We start from the raw sequence: 19,979 nt of genomic DNA, 5'->3' as shown, positions 1-19,979 counted from the left end.
TTGGTTGGCAGCGGCGGCCGAACATTGTCGAACAGAGCAAAACAAACAAAAGCAAAACTTTGTGACTTTGCCCCGTGGCTTTGCATGGAAGATACGTTGCTCTATTTAACTGCTATTAAAGTTGGTTGCCAAAGGTTATGTGCCGTTCTTAATTACTAAAGAAAAATAAACAAAGCTGTAAGACGGTTATCAACCCAATTTGTCTGTTAATCTTCATGTTACACCCTATCTGGGAGGGTTGGGCAACACCTGACTGGGCGTTATAATTCACCAAGGAGAAAAGGGGGGTATTAGTTGACCCTTTGTGACAACACAGAACCGCATACACGCTTTCTGAGAACTTGAAAAGAAGCAAGCAAAAAATAATCAAAGAAACAAGAGAGAATGACTTCTCATTTCTGGCAGATGATTGTTCGGAAACGCTTGCAAAGTGAATTTTTGCATAATACGGGACCTCTGAATAATATATCAAAGTCCTGCAACGTCTTCTATGAAAGGGGAAGAAGATGAGGAGGGATGTGGACACAACCTGCGGTTATTTCAACACTGCTGGAGTGTGAATAAGATTAAAAGCCTGGGAGGATGATGACAGATTGGTTGAAAGCTTCCAGCGGCTCTGGAACCAGCAGTACTTGCGCTAAGTGTTAAGGTTGCGTTTGGTGGCAAATAAACCACTTCCTGCAATGGCTTGTCTTTAAAAACGAAGACGCGAGAAAATAAGTTTATGCGAGACAAGGACTTTCGTTTCTCTGCACACCGACCATTCTGCAGGGTTTTCTTGTTCTTTTTATGCAATTATAAGATTATATATACAGTATGTGTTATGAAATCAGTATAACAACTTAAATACGTTTTTATGTGGATATATATATATATATATATATGTATATATACACACACACACACACACACACACACATATATATTGTTTGTATATATTCATATTTGTTTTCATCTCACTCGCTTAGTTTACCGTATATACTGACAAAGATAAGGTACACAAATATGATCGCATTTGTCAATCGCAGCATTTTATTTTGAAAATAAACCGGACTTTCTTGTATTTCTTTGAGTGAATTCCTCTCCAGCTTGAGGTGGATCGCTTGTGTCTCGTGCATAAAATAGACCAGGCGCCGAAACGAGCCACGGCCTGCTCGCGCCGCTTCGCGCCTGGTTTAAACAACACCATGGGTTAACAAGGGCGAAAAAGGAAGCTTTGTGGCCAGTTTGAACCCGGCCTTACATTTGTAATGCGATTTAAAAAAATTAACACGTCAAGAATTGTATTTAACTAATCACGATTAATGTGTTAGCACCTCCACAGGCTCTCATCCGCCACTGCATCCGTAAAGGTTTGAGCCGCCCTCATCGGGAGCTCGCAATCCCTGCCAAACGGCCCGAGGATCACAAACCTCGGGCAAGTGTTTGCATTGCTAAAAATCTCTCCTTTACGTCTCACTTCATGACCCGCTCCATCCAGCAAACATCCTTCCTCTTAGTCTCAAAGCTCCATCCCTTCTCCTCCTGCCCCTCCTGCAGCCGTGGCCTGTTTATTCTTCACAGGCGGGTCAATAGTTCTGTTTGTCTGGCTTTTTTTTTTTTTTCTGCATCTTTACTGAGCTGAGCGGGGAGGCGGGTGTGTGTGTGTGTGTGTGGGGAAGAGGGAAGGGGGGGCATGGTTGATGAGCTGACAGAGCAACTGCTGTTTCACTGCTATCCTAAGGGCAGTTAAAAAAAAAAAAAAGGGGAAAAAAAGAATCTTATCTCTTATCTGGATTTTTGTGTCTGGTATGAATGGAGCCTGGTCAGAGATAATGGTCGCACTGACTCAAACATTTGTTCTGAGCCACACTTAAGCAACAGCATTTGGGAGGGAGCGAGGGCAAAGCCAAAGCAATGAGGCCTCCTACTTTTTATACAGCAGTTGCACTTGGACTAAATTATGCGGGGGGGTCACTTTTTTTATTTTTTTTATTTATTATTTTACTTAATAATTCCTTTGCAGTTCTACATCTCGACCAGCCAGACTGGAAAAAGAAAACCACTGGAGCTTTCCCCAATCTCCTGAAAAACTCCTACAAAACATCCTTGTAGTGTTTCTGTATGGATTCCGTATTAGTGATGTGCGACGCTACTGATTTTCAATTGATCATCAATCACCGATACCAAGTGAAACCACAGCTGGTGCTGAAGGCACAATGACACAAATTCACAAGTTACGTCTACTATAGGAGTATCAATGAAGACGCTATCGTTGCTTTATCTGCTTGTGTGAGTATCGACATACTTCACTGTCAATCTGCGTATCACTGCCTCATATTAGAGGTTCCGGTTTGAAACCAACACCAGTTTTGGTCGTGAAAAAATCATTTACAGTCTCTTGGTCAGGTCATCAAACACCAACAAAGATCCTGACTTTAACTTCCAATATGACATGATTGAAGTAGATCCTCGCCCCCACGTTTAACACCAAATGAGACTGAAACACATATACAACATGTGTTTTTTTTTTATGACCACACAGAGCTCATCACTTATACAAGACTTCCAGGTACACCTGTTCTGTGGTGCAAGATAAAGGTGACTGCTACAGGCTGAAAAAATCTGAATAATTAAGTTTCATACTAAAATACTTCTCAAGGAATGCAACCCAAGCAACATTGAGGAATCAGTGTAAAGTGAAGAAAAAATTCTAAAAAAAAAAGAAAGAAATACAAGTATGACTAAAACTATAAATATATACAGGGTTCAGTTATTTAGTTGTCACTTTTGTGCTTCAGCATAAACGGCATAATTCTTCAAACAACTACAATAAGTCACAGAAACAGTTTACAACTCACCGGGAGAATATTCCCAATCAAGAGTTATGTCGTTTCCGTCTCTGACTTCAATATAGAAATTCACCCCTGTCAAAGTTGCATTTCAAGTCGCTGTGATTGAAATAGTGCTGACATTTTCCAGAATGCGCTGCCTCCACCGTGGTAACCCCCACCCCCGCTCCCCCCTCCTCTGGCGGTCTCACCCAAGGCGTCCTCCTCACACAGCTAATGCGGGCACGCATGCTGACATTTACAAAGGTCTGCAAACCCCCCCCCCCCCCCCACCATTAATTAAAGTAAAAACAAACCTTCACTTCCGCCTCCCGACTGCACCTCTCACTCTGCTCTCCCACCACGATGCCGACTATGACGCTCTGCTTGCACGGAAGTAACAGATTTTTCAGACAACGGCTTGTTGGCCCTCGACTTCGTCCAAGTTTGAAATTTGGCCCCACTGTGTATGGGAGTTTGAGACTCCTGATTGGACAGTATGAGGACTAAAATAAATTCAAAAGTTTACAAAGAAGAGGAAAAAAACAAATCTCCAGTGAGTCACATCTTTCTGGCGGACATTTGCAATCATGCCAAAATGGCTCGGTAGCCTAATGGACCTGAAATTGGCGCAGCTGGGTTGATGTTAGTCCTTTATTTTAAACCATCAGAGGGAGGGCGGGTTTAAAAAGATGCACGTTTTCCAAGCGAGTGGGCGCATGCGGAACCAAGCCGAGGGGATTTTTACAGTCGTGTTGTACACGAGCACACAGGTAATGCAGGCTAATGGGCAACGTTGAAAACTCTGCCGGCCCATCTGGAATAAAAGAGCGGCCGCCTGCTCGACCGTTAGTGTCAAGTTTTGCATGTGTGTCCAAAATAAATATGTGGGACGGGAGAGCGCGAGTGTGACAATTAACAATTAAAATTGCAGCAGCATGGGAGAAGGACCCTAATGTGTTCACATTGTGTGTGTGTATGTGTGTGTGTGTGTGTGTGTGTGTTATCCTTGCAGCCTGGTTAGCAGTAGCGGAAGCGAGCTGATGTGGAACGTCCCTGTTTTTCATTTAGCGGTTTAGCTAATCCAATTCTGGCCACATGGGGCTGCAGATCCACTGTTAGCACTCGCACCCACTTTGATAACCAAAGCGTCAAGGATGCCTTCGAAATGACTTTCAGTGTATATATACATATATATATATATGTATATATATATATATGTGTATATACATATATATATATGTATATATACATATATGTATATATACATATATATATATATATGTATATATACATATATATACATATATACATATATATATATATATATATATATATATATACATATATGTATATATACATATATATATATATGTATATATACATATATATACATATGTATATATATATATATATATATATATATATATATATATATATATATATACGAAAATATCTTAATTTAAACTATTAGAGTGACTCCATCACTCGCGTTCCGCCAGCCGGACCCACCAAGCACCTAACTCGCCAGCAATTTGTCACATGTCGCTGCCTTCCCGCATACCAGATTTTGTTTTGTTTTTTTTTTTAAAGGCAATTAGCTTAAGATTTTTTTTTTTTTTTTTTTAACAGTGACTGGCTACAAATGCGCATGGCAGTCAGCTTTAAATGTATGTCCATTAAACAAAGGAAGTAGCAACAGAAACTTGAAAGAATGTTTTAGATGAACGATTGACTATCTCTGTTCAACGTTCTAGATTGGCTTCAGATTGGCTGCCACGCTTCCATCAGTCTGCCCCAGGGCAGCTGTGGCCACTCATGTAGCTTCCTACCACAAGTGTGAATGTGGTGTGAATGCATAATGGGTTCAATGTTAAGTGCTTTTGAGTGTCTAGAAAAGCGCTATATAATCCAATTCATTATTATTGTAGATGTATGTCCATTAAGGAAAGGCTGTATTAACCATTATCTCGGTTCATCATTTGTATGCTGATGATTTATGGTTTACATAAATTGGTTTTGGAGTTTGTTTTTTTGGGGCATTTTGGGCTTTCTGTAGCTTCCTGGACTGTCATGCTTTTACCAGTAATTTTACTTTTTCTTATTCACAGAAAAACTGAACTCAAGTAAACAATTCAGAGACAATCAAATGGACAGGAATATATAGGAAAAAAAGATCTAAAAAATATATATACATAATTTGTCAGGCTAAAGTGGACATTTGAGAGTTTTTCAACTCATGCACTGAGAATATGGGAAGATTTTCCTCTAATTTCCACGATGCCAATTAGGAACCCGCTACGTCACCAGCGGAACACTTCTTTGAATCTTTAAATACAGGGCCGACGCTCTCTTGAGGCAGACGTCAGCGTGCCATATGGCTCGGCGGGCCAACACATTAACGCTCCGCACACAACGTTGAAATCGGTTAACGTTTTGGATTAGCAACTCAACTCCTCAATTTTTGTTAATTAGCATGAAAACCAAGCACAATCCCCCATTGGCTGCAGCAGCTGCCAATGCTTTTCCATCATTAAAAAGCCCAGGTAAGTGATTATCAGTGCTTTGATTCAGTCGGCAACATTAATAAAATAAAATATAAAAAAAGCCTGTTGGCACTACATAGAAACCCAGACCGTTGAAATCTGTTATATCGCACAATTATTTTTGTTCAGTAAGAAGAAAAGAAAAGATGGAGAAAAAAAAAATCATAATTTCAGACTGAGGTGGACCAAAGACGGCGACGTCCCTCGAAAGCCAGGCCTGCCTTCACAATGTCAGCAACAAAGGAAAAGCTTAAAAACCGGGTCGGGGGAGAACTAAAAAGTCAGACGCTGGAAGGAAGAGGCGCCGCGAGGGGGACGAGAGCTGCACAACGAGCCCCGGAGAACCTGGCAGGCCCGCATTTGAACTCTTGGGCTCCGAGGAGCAGAAGGCAGAAAATCTGAGATTTAAACCACCAGAGCCGAAAGAGAGGAGGAATCTTGACTTGATTCGGCTCCTCGCTGACGTTAATCTGCTTCCTTCGTGGATTAGATCAGGGATTTTTTTCCCCCTCTTCTTCTCCTCCACCAAACATTTGGCAGTTTTTTTTTTTTTTTGCAATGGCATGAATGTTTGCATAGCCTTGTTGCAGTGGAAATAGAAACTGAACTTGGGAATCTTTCCCTCAACAACATTGCGGTCACCATTCTGGTCTTCAACCAGACCATCCATTGTGACCTCTGACGTCAACAAGGCGTTGTCCTGTTCCCAAGCAAATCCAACATTTCTTACCAAATAAAGTGGCCGGTGATTGATTGCTTGATTGGGCTAAAAATTCAGTAGAATCACATTAACAGCCAACGTCATATTCATGTCTAGACCCAAAAAAAGCTACGCTAAGTGCTTCAAGCTCCACAGAGGCACAGGCACATGCCAACCCCCAGGTGTCTTTAGGAAGGAAGAGACGTCCTTGCTTATTCTGGAGACACAATGCGCAGACACCCTCTGCGCATGGCATGACAGCTTGCCTTCACGGCGTTTAGCATCAAGGCAAACGCAACAAAAACAACCAAGTGCGGCTAAAACCGCGTTGAACGTGCAAAAACACAAGCTAACTTTATTTGCAAAACCTTTTCAAACCAAGAACAACTGGCAGTCTGGATTTAGAAAACATTCTAATCCGTCACCAGGTCTCAAGTTACAGCAACACCATATTTGCCACGAGCAACAAAAGAAGATGAACTTGTTTGACTGAATATATCTTGGAATACATATGGACATATGCTGTATCACAATATATACATATATGATACAGTATATAATAGAACATACACAATTATGATACTGCATTCCTCTGGGCCACATGTTTAAAAGTAAAAAGCAAATGCATAAAAAAGGAATTTATCAAACAATTGCTGGCAACCTTGATCAAGCAGTCGCACATATACTGACGCATTGAAGGAAATTATTGCTGAAGCCAGCTGGATGGATCACATTGAGAGAGTCAACATCCATTTAAAACAAACAAGTTTTGTGTGAGTGATTATTAATGTACATGGCTGTAAAAGGGTAAGAAAAAAATAAATAAATACATAGGAAGAAAGCCACCAGCAGACGTGTTTCTCGTATGTTTTTGTGTCCAAAAAAATTGTGATTTTAGAAATTCTGACCAAAAGAAATGAAATAATTCTGCTGACCTGGCTTTTCCTGAGCTGATGAGGTTTACGCAACACTCCCTCATCCCTTTCCTGGCTCTACTAACGGCTAATCTTGTAAAAGCGATGACAAATGTATCTATTTATCTATTTTGTAACACAAAAAGCGTGTGAGCTGTGACTACGCACGAAGGTTTGCAAATCTCTTCTTCTTTTTCTTTTGTCTTCTTCCTTCTCTGCTCGCACGGCTCAAGGAGCAGCAGAAATCCATTTACAGAACCCATAACATCTAAAGTTCAATCTGAAATGGAATCCTAAAATAAGAGAGAGAGAGAGGAGAGGTAGAGAGAGAGAGAGAGAGAGAAAGGGAGAGAAAGGTAGCAATCTTCTTTGAGCTTCAACTTAAATGAGGGGAAAAAGGAGCGAGGGGAAAGAAGAGCATGAAAGTCAGTAGAGAGGAGTCAGTTGATGTCTCTGCTTTCGGCGGCAGCCTTCAGTGTCTCGCTCGGCGGGTGAATCAGCTTTAATCTACTGCCCTCCGAAGCTCAGGTTTCTTTGGAGCTGTAACCCTCTGCCTCCCGACGCTTCGGAGGACTCGCTTTTGATTTATTACATGGTCGAGTGACATAAAAGACGGAGCGATGCCCTTGCGCTCGGCTGTGACTGTATTAGTATTGTCACCTTTATTTTTTTTTCTTCCTTTTCTACGTGCGGCCGCCAGCAAGCGGCTTAAGTAAGAGGGAAAAAAATAAAAAAATAAAGTCTGGCCTCATCTGCCGAGAGTTATTTCCGATCAAGTGGAGTGGATAACATGACTCGCATCATTTTAAAAAATGGGAAAAGGACTGAGGACAGCGGTGACATTGAGGATCCCTCGGATGCCACTACAAACATGCATTACTATTACATTACATTACATTACATTTCTCATAAGCTGTTTAATAATTTGCGTTTGGGGGGAAAAAAGCAGCCGTGCACGGCAAGCGAGGCTAAGTGCATTGTGAACCGTTCAGCCTTCATTCATCCACGGCTGAACAGTAAAATGTGAGAGGGCTTTAAATAGAGAGAAAGAGGAGCTAATTGTATCAACATGCTATTGTACCTAATAAAGTGGCTGGTGAGTATGAGTCTCGTGCGGTCTCTATCTGGCAAAGAACCTCCAAGTTTTGACTAAAGGGGGGACAAAAAATTTGAGGGTGCAACCAAAGCCAAACTGTCCGCTAAACTATTGCTTTGAAGTGGGCCAATCAGATCTCAGCATTCTGGCTGCAAGTCAGCCTGGAGGAAAAAAAACAAACAGTGTCTTCCTGATTGAGAAAAAAAGCCTCCAGTGTAACTTTTGTCCTGTCCTTTTTAACGGCAAATTAAAATCCACATCTGATAAGAGAACAGCATGTGCGCTAATCTCTTTAGCCGAAGCATCGCTTACAAGGCAGAGCAGCTTCCAGCTCTTCTGTATATAGATTTTTTTCCCACCCCTTTCCAGCTTAAAGTAGCCAGTTGTGGCTGCGCCACGAACTGAAGCAAGATGGCACCAGCCTGTTTGGCGATTCCTCTTGCACGGACACTTATGTTAGCTATAACCTTTTTCATGCGTCTACCTGGATGTTTCTGCAATATTATGCTGCGACCATCAAGCCCTGCTAAACATCCACGACGTAAATCTCCATAAGGCTCAGGTAGACGGACCTGAATCAGGAGATAGGACCCTACCTCCCCCTCCTGTGTTGTCAGGTGTTCCAGCTTACCTGCGCTATACGCTTGTGCCTCCTCTTCGGAGGAAGCTCTCCAGGAGACAGGTATGAGGTGAGGTCTGTTGGTGAAACTAAAGATCCATCTACCCTCTGCCCGAGCAACCGCTCGCCGTTTGATGCGATGGCTCCATCCTGTTGTCTTTGACTAGCCTGCCACTCCTGTTGAAGCCTTCCTCGACTTCGGTGCTGCTCCACTGCCTCGTCCTCAATTGACCCCTCAACGGCTGGGCATTTTTCAGCTGCCTTCAACGACCCCCCCCCTGTGTAGGCCTACACTGGGCACTAGTCCTGAGTGTCGAACTGATGAGCTCCTTTTCATGTTCTCCTCAACCTGCACAGCCATTCTGGATTCTGTTGCCACCTTCAAGGCCAAACGCATCAAGAGACAGTCTACACCATGGCTCAATGATGCCAAGCAGGACCTTAGACATGCCTGTAGGCGTGCTGAGCGTAAATGGAAGAAGGCCGGCCTCCATGTGTCCCTCCAAATCCTTTGAAGTTGTCTGGTGGAATACCACCAAGCTGTTAAAGTAGCCAAATCACAGTACATCTCCTCCATGATCTCCAGTAACAGTCACAAACCACAGGTCCTCTTCAACACACTCGGTTCTCTCATCAAACCCCCGTGATGAATCCCCTCTTGTGCCCTCCCCTGCCCTCTGTGAAAGCTTTCTGAATTTTTTTCTTTGAAAAGACTGCTACACTGAGGTCCGCTGACTCCTCTGCCTCCCCACTCCCCAGCTCTCCCCGTCCCTCCCCCTTTCCCCACCCTTCCTCCTCTCCCCCAGATGTTTTCCAGCAGTTTGAGCTCATCACCCTTTCCTCCTTCCAAGATGCAGTCAGACATCTGTAGTCAACTAATTGTAGTCAACTGCCTTCCCTCCCGTCTCCTTAAAGATGCTACAGTGTTTGGCACGCTTGCTTCCTAGCCACTGACTCAGGTAGCTCTTCAATCCTGTGCTATTAGATCTGTCAGCAGCCTTTGACACTATGGACCACAGGATCCTGCTGTCACAGTTGGAGCAGGTCATAGGCATCAAAGGCACAGACCTGGAGTTTTTTTGGTTCTACCTGGCCGACCGGAACCTTCTCTGTCCAGCTTGGCTTTCCTCGGTAGCCCCTCTCACCTGCGAGGTCCCCCAAGGCTCCAATCAAGGGTCCCTCCTCTTCCTGCTGTATGTACTTCTCCTTGGTCAATTCTTGTCCAAATATCACATGTCCTTCCACTGTTTTGCCAATGACATCCAGCTATATATCCCCTTCAAGCCTGATGATCAGTCTGCACTCCAGCCACTTGAATGTCTGGTTGACATCAAGTCATGGATGGGTGAAAACTCTCTCAAGCTGAACAAGAACAGAGATTATGGGGTTCGGAAAATCCTCCCAGGCATTTTTAACCAATGCCCTCGGGCCCCTGGCCTCCAACATCAGGCCCTCTGTTAGAAACCTTGGTGTGATTCTCAACGGTTCTTTTAAGTTCCAGGAGGAGAGGTTAGTGCAGTGGTCAGGAGGGCCTATTACCATCTGAGAACTCTCACTAAGACCAAAGCCTACTTGCCCCAGAAAGACCTTGAGAGAGTGACCCATGCCTTTGTCACATTACAAATGGTCAACTCTAACAGCTCGTACATTGGGACTGATCAGACACAGCTTTGTCGCCTACAGAAGGTCCAATACTCAGCTGCCCAACTTCTGCTAAAAAGCTTTACCACATCACCCGGTCCTCGCTGCACTCCGCTGGCTACGCACCTGCTTCCGCTTCGACTTCAAGATTTTACTTTTCGTCTACAAGTCCCTCCATAGCCTGGCCCGTTCTTACCTGTCTGAGGTCTTACGCCCCCACACACCCTCTAGAGCACTATAGTCTGCTGACCAGCTGCTGCTGGAGGTGCCCAGGACCAGACTAAAAGCCAGAGGGGACAGAGCTTTTTCTGTTGCTGCCCTCCCCTTTCACATCTGTGCAGCCCAGAGCTTGGGTGCCGTCGAATCGCTTTTTAAAGACTCATCTATGTTCTTTGGTTTTTGAGTAGCTACCCCCAGTGGTCTTTTAAGTTACTCATTTATTTTATTATGATTATTATTATTATTTTTATACATAGGTCAATGTGTATGTCCTCTATGCACTTTTATTGTGAAGCAGTTTGGTGCGGCTCTGTCATTTGTAAATGTGCAATATAAATAAAATGACTTGACTTGACTTGACTTGATAAGACAGCAGCATGTGCGCTAATCTCTTTAGCCAAAGCATCACTTACAAGGCAGAGCAGCTTCCAGCTGTTCTGTACATTGATTTTTTTTTTATCCCCCACCCATTTAGCTTAAAGTAGCTGGTTGTGGCCCTTGTACCGCCTGCCTCTTCATTCCGGAAGGGGACGGAAGGTTTCAGAAATTTCTGACTGAAAACGATTTCTAATTCAGCTGCTAAACAATTCAGCTGCTGCGCGACGTTCGCCTCTCACTAGCTTACGGACTGTTCCTTTTTTTAAAGCCTTCTTTGGACAGCTTGCGAGAAGAAATATATATGTTAAAATAAAATAAAATGAAATAAATAAATAAATAAATAAATGAATGAATGAATGAATGAATGAATGAAAAATATCAACGATTGGACGAATGAGGGAGAAATTGAGGAGACTTGACCAAGAAGAATATCAGCACTGATTAAAACTAGTGAAGTAGTAACCAATTAGCTGTAACTATTAAAAACATCTCATTGGGGAGTAAAACAGAAAATAAAAAAAAATTCTACAGCAAATTCTCTTGAAGAAAACCAAAAAACCCCAAGACAAAGCAAAAAGACTTCAGAAGTGAGCAGACGAGGAGTTGGGGTGCTGTGTGTTTTTGGTTTTCCGACTGTGCTGCTGCTTCTGCTGCTGCTCCCTTAGTTAAGGTGGCGACCCAGTGTCTAATGCCCCGCCCCCCCTAACAACCTGGACCTCTCTGTTAATGACCCCGGCGGTAATAGAGAGGGATGCTGGTGGTGAAGAGCACCGCCAGTCTGGACCGTTGGGATGCTGTTGTTGTTGATTCTGTTTTGTTTTATTTGTCTATGAGGGCACGACCGTCTGAAGCTCAAATTACCCCAAATCAGTGGCATGTGCAGCAGCAGCAGCAGCAGCTCCATCAACCTCGCTGTCAGCAAACTCAATGTGCCGCGCACGCATAACTTTTTTATTTTAATCCCCTGCCATTGAATCGCCCCCTGGCATCCTGGTATGTATGTTACCTGGAAATCTCTCTCTTCCAGGATTTCTTTCCTCCACCGCACCAGGAAGGCAGCGCACACGTAGAGGTGGAAATGGGAGAAGCCCTCTGGTTCAGCCTGCCGAGAGAGATTTTAGTGGATTTAGAACAGGGTAGTCAAACTCAAATACACAGTGCGGCCAAAATTTCAAACTTGGACAAAGTCGGGGGCCAACATTGGTATTTATTGAAAAAAAATCTTCTTCCTTCTATATGGACCCAAACAAGTTTTGCTTCAACACTGAATATGGAACAAGCAAAACCTAATACTATATAATAATACATTTAAACTATTATACTGCACACATGCAAAATCAAATTTCAAAAAAAAAAAAAAAAAGTCAATCAAAATAAATGAAATGTAAATAAAAATTGTATGCCTCATTTTTATTTGTAGCTTTCTGATTTAAATTTCAACAATAACCTTTTGCCTGGGCCTAATTTAAGAATAAAATAGCAACAGTAAACGAGTTCAGTAATAATAATAATAATATTGTTCAATGAACCTCCTGTCCTGATTGACCAAAATACTAGCAGAGCATTCTGGGATTTGTAGTATTAGCGCTACATGTGCTGTATAATACCGGCGGGCCAGCTATGGCATTGATTTTGCCTCACGGGCCAAATATGATTACGCAGCGGGCTAAATTTGGCAAGCGGGACGGGTTTTAACACTTCGGATTTAGAGTGATTTTGACGTTTCACAGGCGCACAAAAAAGTATTGTCTTAATAATCAGGATGTTATTAACATGAGAAGTGTGGAAGAAGAACAGTTTTGTAGCCCTACACCTACATTCAACTTTACTTTCAGGCCATTATTCAATAGTACGACATGTATCAACCCTGAAAGTTGCGTATTCGTTTTTTGAGGGTTTTTTTCTAAAAAAATATCCAGAATAAATTGCAGTCGGAAATTGTTTTGTTACGACTGTTCCCCTTTATTTCAATTACTGTGAAGTCACTCACTTGCAATCTTTTTTTTTTTTTTTTTTTTAAACAAATAGCCAACTGCGAGCAATGCTCTTTAACCACTGCGCTCATTTGTGTGTGGCAGTCGGCCACTCAGCAGTGCACGAGCGTCGGCCGCTTTTTATTCGCCCTGCGATAATTGGTTTCCCCTCCAGGAAAGAAAGTAAGGAATAGGCTGATGAATATTGGATGCTTCGATTTGGATTCCAGCGTGGAGTGAAACAAAAATGGGGCGTGAATTATGGATGACGGATCGGCTGTACTGCATGGTATTCTTCAAGAAAAACGGGCCCAGTCCAGGGGGGGCGACACTGAGAAAAATCTGCTGACTCAAGTTTAAACGAGTCACTCACTAGCTCAATGAAGAAAAGTGCATTTTTAAGTCATTTTAGATGCTGAGTCGGTCATCTGGAGTTCGCGAATTTCCATTCCATTCCATTCCAATTTCCATTTCCATAACCAGACTCCACCCATTCTTGGTCCCCACTGAGTTGTACTGTTAAAAAAAAGAGGGGTAGGACTAGAAAAGTTACTCACAACTTCTTCCCTTTTGGACATGAGGATCAATTCTAAACTGACTTCAGGCAGAAGTATTGTCTTTTTATTGATTGTTTGCTTCTTTTTAGCTGAAGTTGTTTTGTTTGCGTGTGGGGCTAATTTCAGATTCTGCTTTGATTCTATTTATTATTTTTCACATATTCAATAAAATTTCCAAACAGAAAATAAAAATGCTGATTTGAAATAGAAAAGGTTCCATGTCATTGTAAAAAAAAAAGAAAAAGAATCAAAACTCAAAAATCCTCGTAGGGGGAAACACATTGACTGAAATGCAGTGAGAATAGCAGTCCTACTGACAACACTGACTATATTGTCTGCTCTCTACTTTGATTAACCAGTTCACGGTAGCAGGGACGAGTCCGCAAAAAACAAGTTGACATAGAACAAGGTGAAAAGGACTAAAGTGTTCCTTCAAGCCTGGTGTGTGTCCTCTCCAGCTTCCGCCTTCGAGCATTAATGGTTACTTATCTCCTTTCCGTGTTTTTCGGCAAAAAACAACCTCATCTTTTTGGGAATGTACAGCTCCTCCCGTCACCACGGAGTGCAGGAAAAGTGCTGCTAAAAAATGGATGGATAGATGGGCACCTTTTCCGTGTGGGTCAAAGGTTGGGCTCCCTCTTGCTTTACGTCAGTTTTAGCGAAGCCAAAAACCGGATTCTTTTTTTTAGTGGGCGAGACGAAGCAGTGGGTGGGCGGAAGAAGTAAATAGAAAGGCCGACGACAGGGTACTATTTCAGGGGGTGTGGCGGGTGTGTTTGTGACCAGTGACGCGTTAGCATCTTGAGGTCCCCAAAGACTCGTGAGGTTTTAATTTCCTACACTTTCTAGGGGCTCAAGGATTGGGGGGAGTTCATGATTGAGAGGAAGAGCGAACTCTTCGGCGAAACTCGGCCCACTCGCCCCCCCCCCCCCACTCCCCCCGACACACAATCATCTCTCCATTCATCCTGCCCCCACCCCGCCGTCACCTCCTGCAGTCCATCACCCGGCCCTCTCCCCATCTCCCCATTTTGAAAGGGAGTGTCTCGCGAATTAAGAAGTGATTTATCCTCATCAAAAAAAAAACACGGCCCAACGTTTATTGCCCTCCTCCAGCGCCCCATCCTGGCTGCGGGGTGGGTAGCTGCCACGCTAATGACGGCACGGGCTTTTGTGCCGCCGCTTTAACTCTCAAAGTCTTTTTTCGCACGAGCCATTGTTTCAAGATTGATTTCCGTGGCCGTGTTTTGCATCTGCATGCGGGGAGTGCGCGGGCTGTCATAACTCTCCTTAATGTAAAGTTACCGTAAGGGGAGCAGGCGGAGGAGAGTGGGGGGTGGCGAGGAGTGGCGGGGGGAGGGGCACGGCGGGATTACACGCACGATTGAGACGTCTGTGTGTTTAATCATTATTTATTGCAGAAAGTGCTTAGGAAAGCTGCGTCTTTAATGGTTAAACACCCCTCCCCCTCCCCGCCCTCCACCCTCGACTCAGTGAGACGACTTTAAAACTTGGCCATGATGAAAAGAACGAGATGCCTATTCAATCAGTGGAGACGGAGATAATTAAAAGATTTTGATGAATTATTCATTCAACAAGTTATTCATCAGAAAGAGAAACTCTCTCTCTCATATACTGTGTATATATATATGTGTGTGTGTGTGTGTGTACATATATATATACATATATATATATATACATGTGTATATATATATACGCACACACACACACACACACACACACACACACACACACACACACACACACACACACACACACACACATATATACACACACCATTGTGTGCAGAGAGTTCGACTTCTCAGGGAAATGTGATACTTTGTCCTCCTTGTTGAAGGGGAAGGAAGATATTTGGGTTTGAGAATGTTTAATCAAAGCAAAGAGCGTGGTGACAGTTTGGGGGCTGCAGAAAAACAGTGGATGTTTCAAAAATAAAACAGGTTAGAGAGCAGCGGATATAATTGTCTGTCGCAGCCCAATTTATTCATGGGTGTGTGTGTGGGGGGGGGGGCATACAAAAAAAGAGGAAAAAAAACAAACATCAACATTCTTTCACATCATTTCAAAGACAAACTGTTATTTGCCGTTCAAGACGACGGGTTCCGTAGAATTGTTTTTTTGGGGAGGGGAAAAAAATATGCTGGGAACATTTTCAGAAAATTCCTTCAAACAAGCAAAAGTTGGCAGAGCGGGAAGAACACACAAAAAGGGAATATGATGGTCATCGCTATGATTAACAAAACGGCCGTCTTAATGATCTCAATGGAAGATGATGGGAAGGACGGACCGACTAAGGCTTTCAACACAATGACAGAAGAATCAGGAGCGAACACTGACAAAGTATTTTCCCAATAAAGCGCACAAGAAAATAAACCTTCTGAAGAGGACAAATGTAACAGAGTAAAACTTGCTCTGAAACATCACCACCGGCCCATGATGCATTGCGCAGCTCCAATGACCGCCTCCGGCCCCGAGGCCTCCTCATCATTATGACCGGCGGAGAAAAGTTTGTCGCACGAGTCAAGGTGACTCCGTCAAACTGCCCCCCCCCCCCCCCCCCCCCCCCCCCCCACACACACACACACACACACACACACACACACACACCCTCCAGCTCCTCTGTGATGCCCGTCTCCGTCAAACGCTCCCGCGCCATGTGACAGGGCGGCCATGTTGCCGGCCGTGACTGGCTGAGTGGCGCTGATCAAAGAGTAGAACCCCCACCCCAGTCCCCCACTGGTGAGCAGTGGGATAAAGAGTGAGGAAGGAGAGGAAAAAATGTGGGCCAAAGCATTTGGAAGTTAAAGGTGAAGGTGAAGGAAGTGGGGAGGAGGACGCCCGCTGGCCTCAGCCCGCTGGCCTCAGCCCGCTGAAACAAAGTCCAGTGACGCTTCTTTTTCACTTAGCAGCCCTCACTAAGGTCTGATATGGAATCCTGCTTCACCAGAAAGATGGAAAAGCTAACTGAAAAGCTAATCGATGCAATACTGATTGAACTGTGACACTGTGAAACTGGCAACGGACGTTCTACCTCAAATAACAAAATAATGAAAAAAAACAACAACGCTTTGCTAGGTGCCGTCGGCTAACAGGTAAATAAACTGTTGTAGCAATTGTGGCTGAGTCAACCACCTAGTGTCCACCTTTTCAATCGGACTATTGAAGCATTCAAAAATCCCGGCAGATGAATACGAGCCTTTTGAAAAGCGGTTGCTTTTCAAATGAAAACATTTTTTCAAGCTGAACAAAACTAAATTAGACAGAAGTCCCTTTTACCCTAGTTCGCGAGAATAAATCTGTGCTCATTTGGAGAAAAAATAAATAAATAAATAAATAAAAAAAAGACTGCTCCACTTGGCTTCAAAATGTTAATTAAAGCAAAACTAAAGAAAATAATCAGAAATGGCAAAAAAGGCCATGGCAAAAGACTGATGCTGGCAATGGCCTGATTTCTGGTCACAATAATTTCAGAGTAGCTCTCACACTACTGTAGAATTTACATACAAAAGAATGTCTCTTTTAAGCAGGGCACCAAGTGCCTTTTGACCTTGATCCAATTCTGAATGCTGTAATCTGTGATTGCAATTGGAGCGTGGTCACTATGCATTGCAGCAAAAGGGGAATGAGAGAGCTTACAGACAGAGGGAACTACTACAACTAGCACGCTAAATTAACTTTGGCTGGCGTGTTGGCTTCTTGACGCCATGTGTTGCTCAAGGCTACTCCTTGGTTTAAATTTACCAGGCACTGGAGGCTTAATGCATTGAGAGGAACGAAGACGCTAAACTCAGTGAAAACAGGACAGGCACCTTTGCAAAATGGCCCGTCTGAGATCCCAGGCTGTGTCTGCTCTAACATCCAGTCATGCTAATGTGTCATGCGTCATGCTAATGCTAATGCGTCAGCAGCGCTTTTGACTGCCGTGCAAAACATGTGAAAGAAGTGCGTATATAAAGACCATGAGAGGTTATGCCAGGCATGGGCAAACTAAGGCGCAGGGGCCAAATGTGGCCAGTTAAGCATTCTAATCCAGCCCACCAAAATTGAAAAAATTATAATAGTTAAGTAAGTCATGAAATTGTATTTCCTCCATTATTTCAGTGTTTTAAGAGCTAAATACCGTGGCGCTTCAAAGACACAGATTTTGCTGGGACGCTTTTATTCATTTTCAATCGATATTAAAGCACATGTTTTCTATCATATGATATCCTCTATACATATCCTATGACATATTTTTTTCTCCTATGAGGTGGCTCACCAAAACACCTCATCTGCTCCTGCTCCGGCGCCCTCGGTTGAATTTTAGAACCCACTGTGGCCAAACAGTCAGAAAGTTTGCACATCCCTGGGATATACTGTACTAAATGGAATATGTGATAATGAGTAATTTGCGTGTGTGTGAGTGAAATGGGTCGACAGAGTTAACTCTTTGTTCGAGCAGAAGGTCAAACATGGGTGTAGATCGAGCGACAGCGACATCAGAGAGACTGGAGCAGCAACTCGCCTCATGTTTTCTTTTATTTTCCCTCCATTCGCACGGCAACCTTTAATCACCAGGTTCTGAAAATGTGCGAGGGAGCTAAATCATATTAATGTCTACAGCATGCAGCGCCTTTCATCTCGCCGCTGCGCGATAAAAAAGAAACAACTGTCAGTGAAATCAAGCTTAATGAGTTTTTGTTTCCGCTGAAAAGACTCGCTCGCCTTGATCTCAATGGTGCCGACAATTAACAAAAAAAAGAAAGAAGGCAAGGATGTGTTGGAAACGCCTTGAGGCTGCGCAACATCAGAATGTTGGAGTTTGTGCAAGGCATTTTTTGAATGATGAGAAGAATGATGAGAATGAGAAGGAAACCGAAGCAGCCAAGGGGAAGAAATAACAACACTTCCACGTATCAGTTTTTGTTGGCGGGGAAAGGAAATGACAAACTGGCACACAAACGCCTCTGTCAACAAACAAACTGCAGCAACGGCAATGATGTTCAGCCTTCTGCCAACATCCTAAAGATGTGTATTTTCTTTTTAATCTTGTTTTCTACATCAGGGAAATCAAATGTAGTCTGCTCTTGAAGATGCTAATGGCACTTTGGAGAAATATATATGCGCTAGCTAGCAAATGCACAGCAAGCTGCATTTTAGGCACATTTTGGTCCGTGATTATCATTATATAGCGTGTGTGAGATTTATGTGCAGGAAACATGCTATCTTACTGTGCAATTCAGCATGTTAAGTAATAGTAATAGAGGACAAAGTAGGGAAAGAGGTCTTCAGGACGTGCAGTTTTACAGCTTTTTTTTTTAAATCAAAATAATTACCTCTTCATTTTAAACATGCAAAATTATGCAATCACGCAGAGCACAAGCAGCAGCAAAGTCAAAGATTGTACTTTCGAGGTAATTCCAAATAAATGGACCAAGACTGAGCTGCATCAACCTAACATCAGATCAGCTGGCCACATGGAAGGGGACAGACAATGTTTCACAACCTGTAAAATGTCACCGTGGCCCTTTAGCAGTCATGCCAATGCTGCCACATTAAGCTACTCGCTAATTTCATGCTCCACGCAACAGGGATAATTCGTCCCTGTCTTTGTGCCCCTGTGTATGAGTGTGTGTCTGTGTGGTCTGTGTGTGCGCGCTACTCCCCGCGTTCATCTTCTATTTCTACACATTTAAGATCTCGAGTGACAAAACCAAAGCGTTTGGAGAAAAGAAAGGAACGCCAAGCTGAGAGGAGAAGTAGAAAAGTGATGGGGAGAAAACATAGAATGACAGAGAGAGACGGTGACATAAATAGTGGGGACGGGGGGGAACAGCCAGCGCAGACTGCGCCTCCTGGAAGGAGCTACCGAACAGATGGCTGCACCACAGAGAGAGCGAGACCACGGCCGTGACATTATAACGCTCGGGTTAAATTCTGAAAGACATAAAGAAAGAAAGACGCTGAAGAAGACGCAAGAGAGCGCACGCACCTCACTCACACTCACACGCATTCGTTCACTGAGTGGCAAAGGGCAAGGCGCTTCTCTCTATTATCTAGACTAGATATTCATTCTGTGCGCCTACAAGGCCTGAACACTCAGAGTCGGCGACGATACGTCTAAGGGTTTGTGCTTCGAATTTCCAGCTTCGCTTCGGACCTTTTGCATCAAAATCGCTGATGTTGAGAGCTTCCGGAGGTCTCGAGGCCGCGCCACAAATACAAACTGGTCACGGAGGAAGTTTCACAGTTACAAATTTACCTGACTCGGGCAGGGGTGTCGCCTGTCCGATTTGACGAGAAAATAAATGACGAAAAATACTTGAGACGGGCCCTTTTATCGCGTCTTGGCTGGCTTCAAAAATGACAGCTTCTTTAATAAATAATGCATGTGTGGTGATATGGGGAGACTGGTGAAAAAAAAGGGGGTACAAGGGAAACATCTAGGCAACAACAACAGCAGCACAGATTCATGAGTCAGAGGTACGGCCAGCCAAGCACGACCAAAGCCGCAAAACAAACGCTG

General features: G+C 43.5%; 1 protein-coding gene across 3 annotated transcripts in view; it reads right to left on the bottom strand.

The window, feature by feature from the left end:
* Window positions 1-19,979, bottom strand: part of tbc1d22a (TBC1 domain family, member 22a) — a 126,015-nt gene that overhangs the window by 12,207 nt on the left and 93,829 nt on the right. For all 3 annotated transcript variants that reach the window (XM_076051792.1, XM_076051794.1, XM_076051793.1), the window contains one exon: window positions 11,930-12,025. In XM_076051792.1, the coding sequence (XP_075907907.1) occupies window positions 11,930-12,025 (96 nt within the window). The remainder of the gene's footprint in view (window positions 1-11,929; window positions 12,026-19,979) is intronic.

This window comes from Nelusetta ayraudi, unplaced genomic scaffold (assembly GCF_046127955.1).
Source record: "Nelusetta ayraudi isolate G7.1 ecotype Tasmania unplaced genomic scaffold, CSIRO-AGI_Nayr_v1 ptg000135l, whole genome shotgun sequence".
NCBI classification, from domain to species: domain Eukaryota; kingdom Metazoa; phylum Chordata; class Actinopteri; order Tetraodontiformes; family Monacanthidae; genus Nelusetta; species Nelusetta ayraudi.
Note: the sequence above shows the minus strand (reverse complement) of the source record. Positions and strands in the feature narration are given on the sequence as shown.